The sequence below is a fragment of the Pleuronectes platessa genome, chromosome 16 (genome assembly GCF_947347685.1).
Source record: "Pleuronectes platessa chromosome 16, fPlePla1.1, whole genome shotgun sequence".
In the NCBI taxonomy this organism is placed as follows: Eukaryota; Metazoa; Chordata; class Actinopteri; order Pleuronectiformes; family Pleuronectidae; genus Pleuronectes; species Pleuronectes platessa.
Window position 1 is genome coordinate 2,244,382 of NC_070641.1, and position 15,090 is coordinate 2,259,471.

Here is a 15,090-nt window from a genome sequence, read left to right on the forward strand (position 1 = left end):
GAACGAAATGATCTATTTGGACAATACAGCTATTAGCTGGAATGGCTTGAATTGTAAGGCCATTGTATGTGAGCAGCATGATTTTAATTTTAAGAATCCTTTCTAAGTCACAATATTGTGAAGGTGAAAGAAGGCTGACCTATAGAGACTTTCTTTGTGACCAGGACATTGTCAAATGACATGTTCTGGTCAAATATAACTTCAAGTCATTCGTCAAACCCGTCATTGGCTAGTGTGGGAGTAAAAATCAGACGTAGGGGAGAGCGGGGTAATGTGGGACATCGGGTGGTGTGAAACACCCCCTGTATCTAGGCAACGGAACACATTTGTGGTCATGTGACTATTATGTTTAAAAGCCCCTCCCATTCCCCCCTTGCAATGAAGGATAAGTTGGTGCAGGTGCTGTGGTAAGTATGTTTTTTCACAAAAATGTGGTTTTTGCATGTAAAAGTAAATTTTTCTTGCTTTGAACTTAATCAACTATTGTGTCAAAACAAATTGATTCAGGTAGAAAAACCTATATCATACATGTTGGTGAACTTCCAACATATAAAACCATGTGATTGATGCTAGCTGAAGGTTAGCCTGAATTGATAAAAGATGTTTTTCTAAAATTGTGGCTTCGGGGCAAAGTGGGACAAATGCTGTGGGGTAAAGTGGGACAGTGTCTCACTTTACCCCACCATGAAGAACAAGTTAAGTTTAGTCTTGAATATATTTTAGTGTTATATTACATTACATATTTTTTGTTTTTAATGTCATAAACATTGTAGAAAAGCCATCTTGTCAAGAATCTACACCAGGAAGACAACCTGTGGCCAAACACTCCTCGCAGAGATGGAGAGTGCAGCCGCTGAGGTCATGCAAGGAATGAAGTCCTTAAGAAAAGCTGGAAGGGATAGAAATATTGATAAGACAACCCTCAACAGATTCATAAAGAAAAAAGAGAAAGGGGAAGTAAAATCAGTAGCCTGGGGTGCAGTAGCTGAGGTAAAGAGAATATTCACAGATGAGATGGAGGAGGAGCTTGCCAAACACTTGAAACAACTAGCTGACCAGTTCCATGGCCTTGCTCCAGTGAAGTGCCGTGAATTGGTATTTGATTATGCAGAGAAAAACTATATCCCTGTCCCTACCAATTGGACAGAGAAACAATGTGAGGGTAAGCAAGAGATCACATGAATAATAATAATCATAAATGTGCTTAATTGACCAATCCCCATGATTCTGTTACTAGTCCGATATTAGTGGTTGTCAATCTAGCTGTCAGGATTTTAACTATTAGAACATCTGTTGTTATGGTAGTTTTAAAGTGGAAAAAGTAAGTGGACCACTTTACCCCGTAGCTGGGGTAAAGTGGGATACAAGACCACTTTTTTTAAAACAATCATATTTTCACTGCCCTTTGTCCTGAAGACATTCTGATCATTTCCATTGCTAGAAAACATCCTGAATTAATAGGAAATGTGTAAATGTTACTGATACATCAGATTAGCTCGCCTAGAGGGGAGCAAATGTAAAAAATGTCCCACATTACCCCGCTCTCCCCTATTATCTACTTAAATAGTTTAATTGTATTATATTATAAAAGTATATCTATTATTTAAAGATAGTCAATTCTTGATGTCATCAATTCTTGCACATAAGTAATTTATAAAAGAATATACATGCTTTAGGTTGTGACAATATTCCTGTAGGTTGGGTAAGGCCTGGAAAAAAGCATTTTTGAACAATGCATTACGTCATTTTCTGACCTCATTGTGATTTTTTTCTAACGTAACTTATCACATTATATATGAAATATAATACGAGATATCTTCCATCGATGTGTTTGGATTTTGTGTGAACAAACACACAAACACTGCTTGTGCATAGGGTAATTATTATTCACATTTCTAAATGATAAATTCTTAGGGCCTGATCGACTAAACTTTAGTACGCGCAAACCTTTAGTAACTAAACCGCATTACATGCAAGAGGGGTTTATCTGTGGGTTTTCTTTTTCGTAATTGGCACTTGTCTTGCCGCCATCTTCTCTTGATTTCATCGGTCGTTCTTTTTGTTTTACCCACAGATTCTCTCCCATATTGCGTTTCTTTGAGTTGTATTAATATTTCTTTGCTGTAGCTCAACAACACGTTTGTTTGCCTCTTACACTAACATCTCCAATTCCATGGCATTAAATTTCGCTTTGCGCTTGTAATCCCACCACTCCCCGTAATGCTCCATGGCAGAAACCAGTAACATACGCAAAACACTCATTTAAATTCTATTGCTTCTACCGTGTTTGCAACTGTTATCATTTACGCAATTATTTTTAGGAGATCACTCGGTAAACGCCGACCAGCCCAAAATACAATCTGTTATAATGCACATGCAATTCATCACTCTTTATTTGGGAGCTTAGTAGATCAGGCCCATAGAGTAGGTGAGTCCATACCATTATTGTGTTTGTGTTATCATCAGGCATGCCCACAGAATGTTCTGTAACATCTGGCACAAATATTCAGTGGAACTTAAGGATCAACTAATATGAAATTTAGTGGTTAAATGTCAAGATTACTGTTAGCTCAAAACACAATAATTCATATGCTAAGTATAATGAAATATAAACATCTTTGTATTTCCTTGTAATTTTATAGGTTGGTGAAAGGAAACAACTGTGAAGCAATGATTCTGGTTTCTTTTTCTTTCTAGAATAAAGTATAATTAAATTCTGACAAAATTCTAAACATGAAATGTTTTCCAATAGCCTTTTTTATTATTATCTCTTCAGGTTACATTGAATTGTCTTCTCTCCTTCTCTGGGAACATGAATGTCAGCAACATTTCCAGAATGTCGGGAAACCACTACACAGTCAGCCACGCCTCAACTCACATATCGGTTCCTGATGCCAAAAGCGATGAGATGCTTCGTGTCACTGATTGTTTTATTTTTTTACTACGACTGTAGGTGGATGTCACCACTGACGTGGAGCCATGTACAGATGGCTGTCATTGTGTGTGTACACTTCTCTCCGTATGTGCCCCTGTATACCTCGGCCTTGCATGGAAGACACACAGTCTGTCGGCCGTAAGCAGTTTTTTCTTGAGCTCACACACCCACACAAATACACACATATACACACAAACAGCAGGTTGTATTTTTAGCTGACTTGGAGCCTGGTAATCGTGTGAGCAAGAGAAAGAGAGAAGGAGCAGGGAAGAGTAGAAAACATTCTTTCTGGTCCTCTTACACATGCTTGTGGCAGCTTCCTTGCTAACATTTCCTGCCTTTTTTTTTTTTCAGTCAATTGAATTATAGCCTCTCTAATATCATTGTGCCATCACAATATTAACAAACCAGCAAGAGTTTTTCTTTAAAGGGGACATATTATGCCCATTTCACCACAGTTGATATGGCTCCTTGGGGTCTTAATGAAATGTCTGTAAAATGTTTTGGTCAAAATACCACAAGGATAATTTAAAACAGCACCCTTTTTACCCTGTCTAAAACAGCCTTCCTCAGATTGACCTGTTTTGAGTGCCCTGCCTGCTGCAACACTGCTGCAACTTTTGCGGCGAAATGCACTTAAAACCCCGGGTGTGAGTCTATTTTAAAGCAAGCGACGGAGGCGGCAACGAGCTGCTGGTGACCGGCACCGGTTCGTGCAGCTCGGGGTGCGTGGAACAAATCTGTACGGGCCACAAAAGTTATAAGGCGCAGCTCTCTCCCCACCTCCTCCTCCTCCGCTTCGCCGCCCGGGCATCACAGGAGAGGCTGTCGGCTGCAGCCGGAGACGGGGGGGGATGGGGTCCTAGAACATGTTCCGGTGCTATTTTCTAACAAAGCTCCACAAACAGCTGTTTTAAGTTATACCTGCTGTTTCAACCGGGCGACACACACAGAAGCAACGACTCGGGTTAGCCTCCGAGTGCATTTTCTATTAATAGGTGCTGCGTCTACCGGGACGAAACACACACAGACACACACAAGCTACGACTCCGAGAGCATTGTTCCTCCACTCCGGACCCGAAATGGGATCTCTCCCCCCACCTCCCAGCCCGATGCTTCCCGGCCGGGGTTCCATATGCAATACTGCTGCAAATACGTTCACAAGCAGCCATTCCAGAAAGTGCTGCAACTTTAAACACAAACTAACAGCAAACTAGCGTTAGCCCGCTGCTGCTAACCATAGCGGTGCACAAACAGGAGACACACAGGCTGGAGATTTGTCACAGATCGATAATGATCAATGATGAAAATGAGACATACCCTGCAGACATGGTGAACCCTAAGCCGGTGAGATGTGTCCGGCTCTCAGGTGTGTGAAGTCAGCCGGAGCATCGCCAGCCTCGCAGTGAGCCGCCCGGGTACAGCCGGGATCCAACCCGCCACCGAGCAGCCGGCTGCTGCCGACGCCGGACGGCAAGCCGGGCACTGATTGCTATGAGGCTAACGCCACCTAGCTTACATGTCACTGTCAATTACCGAAACAAAACAACAGCTTTTCTAGTTGAAGACACTCACTGCGACACGAGACACGCACTGTCAACGCTCCCCTGTCCGTGGGGAGATCAGTCAGGCGGCTGCTGCTAACCGTAAACAAACACCAACAGGTCCACCATAAGCGAGCCGCTGACATGGAGGCAGCAACCCGACATCACCTAGCGAGCCTGAGCTGAGGAGGGGGCTTTGGCATGTGACTTACCCCGACCGCAGGCTCTGCTTCTCGGCCAGATCTCCGCTGCTTCTCGGGTGGGCTGCCACATGCAATACTGCTGTAAAAACGTGCACAAGCAGCCATTCCAGAAAGTGCTGCAGCTTTAAACACAAACTAACAGGAAGCTAGCGTTAGCTCCCTGCTGCTAACCGTAAACAAACAACGACAGGTCCGACAGAAGCGAGCCGCTGACATGGAGCCACAGCCCGACATCACCTAATGAGCCCGAGCTGAGGAGGGGGTTTAGGCATGTGACTTACCCCGACCGCAGGCTCTGCTTCTCGGCCAGATCTCCGCCTCTCACCCCGCTCACCGGCTGGTTAGCGTCCCCCCTCGGCTAGCTTCCCAGCTAACACCCGCCGCCTCGAGCTGAGGAGGGTGCTGTGGGTCGTATTCCCATTCTACGCACTCTATCGTATAGTTTCTTACCTAGAGGAACCACAACAAATCGCGGGAGTTGTTTTTTTCCAGATTTTTTGGGACGGTAGACATGCCAGATACCCACATTAACGTGTAGAAGCACTACAAATGTTGATTTTTCATAATATGTCCCCTTTAAATAACCATATGTTTTGAAAAAGCAGCTCTGATGCCGTCCAAAGGACACTTCAACACTTTGTGTAACACTCACACACAAACAGACACACACATAAGCACACACAGAATAACAGGAGACTGTTGAATCCTCTCTTGTGTTTAACAGTCTTTGATCTCACTCACACTGAGGGCTAAAGGACAAACACAGACTGCTGCTGTGACCCTGTTGAGTGCAGGAGCATCCATCATGTTTGGGTGTTTGCAGAATTCCTTCAGGTTTTGAGTTGTTTCATTGTTTGTCTCATGAACCATATATAACTTGTAGTTACTAATTCATGGGCTCTATGGATTACTTTTAATACTGTCTCATAATAAAGTTGTTCGGTGAGTGATTAATGTGAGAACTGTCCGGAAATGAATTTGCAACCGATCACCCCGCTCAACCTTTAACATACACTTATGCAGGCAGGACTCAGACCAGACAGTGGAACTTTGCGGTTATCGGATTCAGGATTGTAACCATTATCATTTAAAGGGGATGTTGTCAAGATGCTCAGCTTTTGGAGACAGTTTAATGCCCAGAGGCCTCATTTATAGAACTAAAAATGGTGTACACAAAAAAAGATTGCGATTTGTAATCCGTGCCCGCATACAGCTGAAAGCAATTTTCCCTTTATAAATCACAGTCCACCTGGAAACGTGGATACGTGGAACTGCCTCATATCCCGCCCTCTACAAGCTCACATTCAACCATAAATGGTCAATGCAAAGCACCTCATGCATATAAAATTATCCTGCTGACCAATGGGTTTCTACTGTGAGTCATGGCATCCAGCGATGAAAAGAACAAGTATAACTCTCTGATACTGACCTCGAGGTCATTGTTAGTGAGGTGGAGGTGAAGAAAGACATATTGTGAGTGAGTGAGAGTGAGGACGATAAAAAAGAATGGTGCCTGAAATAAAAAAAGATAATATTCAAATGTGGAGCCAGATAAATGTTGCTTCTCACTGTCAGAATGTGAGCGAACTTGTTCACCTGTACATATTTTTATTGAACTGCACTATCCACATTCTATAGAATTTATAATAATTATATTTATAAGATGATTAAAAGAGGCACTACATAGAAAGATTCATATTTTACAGTGTTAATCATACCACACACAAACCTGTACAAGTAGGCTGATAAACCAGAGTGTTGAGAACTTGTGTTTGTACTGGGTTTGATCAGTTCTGCCGGGTCAGTCTGTATAATACTGGACTCCGCTCAGCAAAAAGATCCAAGATCCCAGATCTATAGAATCTATATCAGCTGAATAGTCATCATCATGGGACCAAAAATCTATGTGATCACTGAACATTTGTTTCCTCTAAATCCTTCAGTGTCTGGGTAGTATTAATATATAAATATATATATAAATACTAGTGCTGTCAGACGATTAAAATATTTAATCGCGATTAATCGCATTTATGTCATAGTTAACTCAAAATTAATCGTGATTAATCGCAAATTTGTATCAATTTTAAATGTCCCTTCATTTATTTTTTTGTTTGAATGCTCTTATCAACATGAAAAAGTGGATTGGCTTGCTTAATGCAAATGTTTTATTTTATTGAAAAACAACATTGCCAAACAGGGCGGTACAAAATGTAATTATAAAGTGCACATTTCAGGTAAACAAGGACTCAGCATATAGTGCAGTTAAACCATGGCTAAATATTTTCTTTTTTTCAAGTTTGCTGTGAACATAGCAGTCAGGCCTCTTATTTCAGAAACAATGAACCGTAACAGTTAGGTTACCAATAAAAGGTAAACCTACTACTTCTTTGCTTTCAGCCAGCTACTCAAACAGACAAGCGACAAAATAACAAACAGACTAAATAGTGTTGGCCTACTTTGAAATAAATTAAACACAGAACTTTGTAGGGCTATTTGAGTCCTCCCAACATTTGTGGAAAATGTATGAAATAAGAAGTACCCTATTTTGAAATAAATAAAAACATATAGCTGCAGCCTAATAGCTTAAAAATATATATTTTAGTTGGCGAAATGTTAAAACAAAACGTGAGAGCAGGTCAGACTGGAGGCGAACACAGATACTGAAGCTCGTTGCAGCTGCGACCAGATAAACTCTGTGTTTTCACTGTTTCCATAGTTAAGAAGCAATCAGTCACTGAGCGGCTGCTACATGTGAACGAGCTCTGATCTCACTGTGTCTCTCTTAATTGACAGCACTAATAAATATATATATATATATATATATATATATATATATATATATATATATATTAAAAGCAGATCGGAAAGATTACTTCACATGTGGGATAATAATAACATCCGCTCTGGGATATTTTTTGGAATAGTTTTTCTGTGCGCCTGTTGCCACAGTAACGTTCACTGCAGAGTTTTACAAATACTTGAAGTGGGCACATTCTCCTGTCAAGTTTGTTTTTATAGATCCCAAAGATTGCCTGGTAAATGGCATACGCAAGTTTCAGGCCCCGTTTGGTGTGTACGCAGCAGTTATAAATGAGGTCCCTGGATTTTATGACATCATTTCTATGTTGTAATCAGGCTGCTCGTTCACATAGACATATGATGTGTGCACACACTGATAAATATTGCTGTTATTTCTTCCACTAAGCTTAGTTCTGAGTGAATACAACTGTTCCATGATGTGTTTACTTTACGTTTCTTTTAGTGCCCTAGCTGTCAGGTCATAAATGTAGACTACTGGAAACTCCACTGACCACCATGGTCCACTGACGGGGGCTGAGCTAAGAGACTGCAAAAGGGAGGGAGGGGCTCTGTCTTTGGTCCCATCAGCAATTGGCATTCTTTTGGAAAGACATTGCTTTCTACACAGCCATCATTTGGGTATAAGCGCGTGATGAACTATGAAGATCCAGGTCCTTCCTGCAAACATTCATATTGAAATGTGTTTGAGACAATGAAATATTTGAACTGAACTGAATTACATGATTTGAATCAATAAAGTGGTTTGTGGTGGATCACGTGATGCAGCGTAGCTAGGTAGAAGCAGACCCACAGGCTCCTCAAACAAATCCATTTTTTATTATTTTAATACACCCAAACTCAGTCCGAACCCGGTCAGATAGCTTTATTATGGTCCGAAGAACCAGAAACAGGCAACTGAATTCAGCTGGTGAGCAAAACTCGACATCTATCGATAAAACAACTCCCGATCACAGTGACGACGAAGTTCATGTAATGGCGGCGGCACAAGACCACCTGGGCGGTGTACAAGACTCCCTCATTCTTCAAGAGATACGAAACGGTAATCAAGCTCTCTCCAGTAAACTCGACGCTAAAACGGCAGAAATTAACCAATCTATCTCTGGACTAAAAGTAATGCTGGATACATTGAACACCCGCACAACGGAGGCGGAAAGCCGCATCAGCACAGCGGAGGACCAGCTGGTGAGCCTAGATTCTCACGTCCAAAAACTGAGTAAAGAAAATGACTTTTTATTGGAGAAAATCGACCAGCTGGAAAACTACAGCCAACGCAACAATATACGTGTCGTTAATCTGAAGGAAAACTGTGAGGGAAACGACCTTGTGAACTTTCTTGCCAGCTGGATCCCAGCCACTCTCGGACGAGAGCATTTCACTGAGCCGCTGATCATAGAGCGAGCACACCGAGCTCTTACGCACCGTCCACCTGCAGACCAGAGACCGAGACATGTATTGATACGCCTGCTTAAATGCCAGGACCGGGATAAAATCCTGCAGATCGCCGCACAGAGGTCCCGGAAGAACAACGAAGGGGTTTGTTTTCTTGTTGAATGTTGGTGCTTTGGTTTATCTTTTTTTCTTTCATCACGGGAGATACACTGGCTCTTGCACAGTGCATTTACAAGGAGGCTATGACACTCTTGTGTACACAGTTAATTAATGAATAGGGTAGTTAAGTTTGTTAGCTTCAATGTGAACGGGCTAAATGGACCAGTTAAGAGGAAGAGAGTTTTGACACAACTTAAAAAACTGCAAACGGATATCGCTTTTTTACAAGAGACCCACCTTACCACACAGGAGCATAAAAAGCCGAGAAGAGAATGGGTGGGACAAGTGTTATCATCCTCATTTAACTCTAAAGCCAGGGGGGTTGCTATTTTAATAAATAAAAACATTCCAGTTACAATTGGAGAAACTATAATTGATCCAGCAGGCCGCTATGTCCTAGTTAATTGCCAAATCTACTCGGAACCCTGGACACTGTTAAACTTATACGCACCCAACTATGATGATGAATCCTTTATTCAAGATATTTTTATGAGGGTATCGGAGGTACAACAAAACATACTTGTAGGAGGCGACTTTAATTTTTGCTTAGATCCCATATTAGATAAGTCAGCTACAACAACATCCAAAACAAAAGCAGCCAAGACTACCTTATCATTTATGAAAGATCTAAACCTGACTGATGTTTGGCGACAGATACACCCTCGAACTAGAGACTATTCCTTTTACTCCTGCCCACACAACTCTCACACAAGGATCGACCTTTTCTTATTGTCAACACAGTTGATTCATAGAACACTAGAATCTAACTATTTATCTAGGATGCTGTCTGACCATTCACCTTTGACCCTATCTATTTTGATGCCAGAAAAACCAGCAAACCAATATAGATGGCGTCTGAACCCTACTCTCCTTCATAGACCAGACTTTTGCCAGTTTATTAGGGACCAGATAATATTGTTCTGTGAGATAAACTGCCCCTCCTCCCCCAGTAGTTTCATATTATGGGACACGCTGAAAGCTTATCTAAGAGGGCAAATAATATCTTATACAAAGGGTATCAAAAAGAAATATATGGCAGAGATAAATGAGTTAGAAGCAGATATTCTGAAATTGGAAAAGGAGTTTCAACAATCTGGGTCTAAAGAACTTTACCAACGACTGGTTAACAAAAAACTAAAATACAATACTTAACATACTTATAAGGTTGAAAAAAACATTTTAAGAACCAAACAAAAATATTATGAATTGGGAGAGAAAGCTCACAAAATCTTGTCCTGGAAGTTGAGAACAGAGGAAAGCTCAAGGACAATTAATGCAATTCAAACTGAAACTGGTGCAATCTCACACAACCCAACAGAAATTAACAGCGCATTCAAACAATTTTATACAAATCTATATACATCAGAATCGCCAGAGGATCTATCTAAGATTGATGAATTTCTGTCCACTATTGATTTGCCGAAACTCAGCCATGAAGACAAAAAGAATCTTGATTTGCCCTTCACTCAGAAAGAAATCGAAAAGGCCTTATGCTCACTACAATCCAATAAATCCGCGGGAGAGGATGGCTTCCCCCCTGAATTCTACAGAGAATTTAAGGACTTACTAACCCCCCTTATAATGGATGTGATTAATTTGGCATCTAAAACTCAAACCCTTCCTGAATCGTTCTCCACTGCCATAATCACAGTGATTCACCAAAAAAATAGAGATCCATTACAATGTTCCTCTTTTCGACCCATTTCATTATTGAATTCAGATTATAAATTGATTTCCAAAGCCCTGGTAAACAGGCTTGGCCAACTTTTGCCAAAATTAATAAACCCAGACCAGAGTGGCTTTATTTTGAAACGCTCATCAGCCAATAACCTGTGCAGACTCTTTAATATTATCCACCTAACTAAATCTAAATCTGAACCTAGTGTAGCTGTAGCATTAGATGCTGAAAAGGCTTTTGATAGGCTAGAGTGGCCGTATTTATTCAAAGTTTTGGACAAGTTTGGATTCGGCCATTTTTTATCAATTGGGTGAAAACACTCTACCATAAACCCAGAGCCAAAATTACCACAAATGGACAGACTTCGGCAGCATTTCCCTTGAGTAGATCGAGTCGACAGGGATGTCCTCTGTCTCCAGGACTCTTTGTCCTGGCTATTGAACCACTTGCTGAAGCAATTAGACGGGATCCAGATATAAAGGGGTTCAGAGTGGACCAAATAAATCATAAAATTAATCTCCTGGCAGATGATGTAATTCTGTATCTAACAGAACCGGGTAACTCTCTCACAAAATTACAGACGCTGCTAAACACCTATGGTGCTATTTCAGGATACAAGGTCAATTTGGATAAAAGTGAAATTATTCCACTCACGAACTTTGATCACACCGAACACCAACAAACAACCCCATTTAAGTGGCTCCAGAACATTAAATATCTAGGAATAATTATAGACAATGATCTTAAAAACTTATACAAACTTAATTACCTCCCATTGCTGAGTAAAATCGAGGAAGACTTCGACAGATGGAGGAACCTACCCATTACTCTAATTGGTCGAATAAACTGTGTGAAAATGAATACCCTCCCGAAGTTGCAATATCTTTTCCAGTCCTTACCCGTTCCATTACCTGAAACCTTTTTTAAAACACTCAACAAACACGTTAGACAGTTTTTATGGAACGGTAAAATCCCAAGGGTGTCAATGGAAAAATTAAAATGGGATTTTAGCCTGGGAGGTTTTCGATTGCCAAATTTTAAAAAGTATTATTTAGCGGCCCAGATGCGATATATTTCGTCACTTTTTGGCGGTGATGCTGCCCCCTCTTGGATACAAATTGGACTTCATCCTCTGAAGGAGGGAGCTTCCAGTGATTTTATTTATAAATGGAACTCCAAAACCTTATCCAACAGGACAGATAATCCTATTTTGAAACATTTGATTAAAATATGGTGTGAAGTTCAGAAAAATCTTGGGCTGAATTTGAGACTGTCACCAAAAACCCCTCTAAGACAAAATTAACTTATACCCATGACTCTAAAAAATAAGATTCTGGAGACTTGGCATGACAAGGGAATCCAGCATCTGGAAGATTGCTTTGATAAAGCCTGATTGATAAAGGATGTCTCATGTCTTTTGAAGAACTGAAGAGAAAGTATGACTTGTCCAGTAGAACTTTCTTTTGTTACCTCCAGTTAAGATCTTTTTTGAGAACTAACCTGGGCCCTGAAATGATTCTACCTGTGTTAACTAATGTGGAAAAAATGCTTCATGAGGGAAATATGTGCAAATTTATTTCTAAAATGTACTCCATGTTGATGAATGAGTGCCCAAAACCAGGATTACACAGATCCAGAATGAGATGGGAATCAGACTTGAATATAGCAATTGATGAACAACTCTGGTCAGCTTTGTGCCAGAACAGTCTGTCAGCAACGGTTAATGCCCGGTACAGACTTGTGCCTTATAATTTTCTTCATCAACTGTACCTTACCCCACAGAAGCTACATAAATCCAAACCTGAATTGTCAGAAATGTGTTTCAGATGTGGTATAGAGGTTGGCTCCTTCCTACACTGTACCTGGCTTTTCACAAAGGTGAGGTCCTTTTGGTATGACTTTTGTAATGCCTTATCGGAAATCATAAGAGTTCCCTTTCCGTTGGATCCTGAGCTTTGTTTACTGGGAAACTTCACAACTTTCAACGGGTCTTTAACGAAGCTCCAAATTAAATTTGCAGAAATTGCTTTATGTGTGGCCAGAAAATGTATAGCAATGACTTGGAAGTCTGATTCCCCGACTCTCATAGACAGGTGGTCTGTGGAAATGAACAGTTGTATTCCTCTTGAAAAGATTACATATAGTCTCAGAAAGAAATATAAGTTATTTTTGAAAATCTGGCCGCCTTATTTGGAGTACATGGATACACCACCAACAGTACCATAGGACAAATTATTTGGAGCTCTGAATTACGCTATGTACTGTGTCATTGCGGTATTTCTCTGTGATGTGTCATCCTATGCACCAACTTCTTTTTTTCTTTTTTTTCTCTCTTTGGGTGGGGGGAATTATTTACAAAATTTATTTAATTAGTTTTATTCCATCTATATTTGTATTTTGTTATGTAATTTTTTTGTAATGTTTAATGTAGTATGCTCTGTATGTTCTGCATGTTCTCTTGGATTGTGAAAATATTTGGAAAAATAAAATATCACAAAAAAAATAAAAAATAAAGTGGTTTGTGGTTTCCACCTCTAGAAATCATCCATGTGTCTACAATGGAACTCCTGCATAGAGGGAATCCTACTAGGGAATATGAATTCTGGCGAATCCAGAACACAAAATCTTAAATAACTCCAGATATAGAGAAAATATCCTCCTGCTTTGATTGTCAAGAAAACTATAAGTAGGTAGTATAATGTGATCATAGATGCTGGAAGGGCTTTTCTGCATCTTTCATTTGTTTCCTTTCTTCTGTCTTTTCCAGCAGACAGATGATGCCGCTCATACGGACAGTCAGCCACCAACACAGGCTGTACCTGAAAGCACAGATAACAAGGCCCAACCCAAGAGACTTCATGTCTCCAACATCCCCTTCAGGTTCAGAGACCCAGATCTCAGGCAAATGTTCGGTGTAAGTACCGTATATCTGATGCGCATATAGCAACATGAATATGATATTCAAAACTATAATTGATCCAGCATTAATGTTTTGCTTGTGTCTCTACAGCAATTTGGAAAAATCTTAGATGTGGAAATCATCTTCAACGAGCGCGGTTCCAAGGTACTTGATACTTTTTAATTCTTTATCTTTTTTAGATTTTGTATTAACTGTTTCTAGCTCTCCTATATTGTATCAGCTTTAAGGTGAGGCAAGTAATTCTTGAACTGATATTTGAACTTAAGATCAAAACAAACACACTCCGCCCTTCAATGCTCCTTCAGAAGCTCCACACGTCAGAGTCATGCATGCGCATTGACAAAGCAAACCACTGATCTCAACAAGTTGGAATTAGCCACCACAAACATTTGCATTGACCACAGGCAAAATCACCCTTTGTATTTACACAAAATACAGGTTCAATGGCTAGAATCAGCCTCAGCAGTAACATGGTCTGTCTGCCCTTGAAGAAGACGACAGTCGGACACAGATGTACTACTACCACTCCGCCACCGGTGTTGCATAACTAGCTCCTGCCTGCTAGGAGGTTACGTACTGAGGTGTGGTCGCCACAGTCTGCAGTAAAGCTGAGGCAGCATTAGTAGTAGTACATGCTTAACATGAATAGGAGCTGAACTGTCACCTCAAAAAGTTGGAATTAATCATCACAAACATAAGCAAATGGGATAACACAATAAACTGACCTATCGGTTATGTTAAAAAGCTAAAGTAAAAACAAAGACGGAAACCTCTTCATCAGTTTACATCCATTTCAACTCCAGGTCGTTTGTACGCCCTGGAAATCACAGATGTTCACGAGGGTCTTTGCCCTTTAGCAATTTCGTTATCTTCCTGGGTAGTTACATTTTGAAACAGTATTGGTAGTGCATATTATCTTTGTCAGTTTTTTCAGGTATTCCTCCCATCCCTTCATTATATTAGGCAGAGGAATTATTATCATTATTTAATTTGAGCTATAACAGGTGATGTATGAGCACAGCACAGGGTGCAAACTCAACACAGAATGACCCCAGCCACACCAGGATTCAAATCGTCTAGCTATGAGGAGACTTCTGGTCGTTTTCTTAAAAACCTATCAAACTTAGTTTGGGACCCTTAACTCTCCTTCACATCTCATATAATCAGGACAATTGTCCAACCTCTTTTTCATTAGTACAACGAGATAAATTCATTCAATGATACCTACTGTGATAAAACACATTATTGAGGGATGCTGGTATTGATGACAATGTTGTAGGTTGATGTTCAAAGTCAAGTATATAAATAAAGTTTCCACTCTATTTCCTTAACAACCCAGAGTCATGGCTGATCAATACTGGTATATTACAACGTCCTCATTAGATCATTCTTCTTCTTGAATGTTGTTCATCAATGATGACGTTCCTAAAGCCCTGTGAGTC

General features: G+C 40.4%; 1 protein-coding gene across 4 annotated transcripts in view; it reads left to right on the forward strand.

Moving 5' to 3' along the window:
* Window positions 1-15,090, forward strand: part of rbfox1 (RNA binding fox-1 homolog 1) — a 75,277-nt gene that overhangs the window by 9,594 nt on the left and 50,593 nt on the right. For 3 of the 4 annotated variants that reach the window (XM_053443444.1, XM_053443448.1, XM_053443447.1), the window contains exons 3-4: window positions 13,496-13,642; window positions 13,739-13,792. In XM_053443444.1, coding sequence (XP_053299419.1) covers window positions 13,496-13,642; window positions 13,739-13,792 — 201 coding nt within the window. The remainder of the gene's footprint in view (window positions 1-13,495; window positions 13,643-13,738; window positions 13,793-15,090) is intronic. The other variant, XM_053443446.1, reaches the window with a different exon arrangement.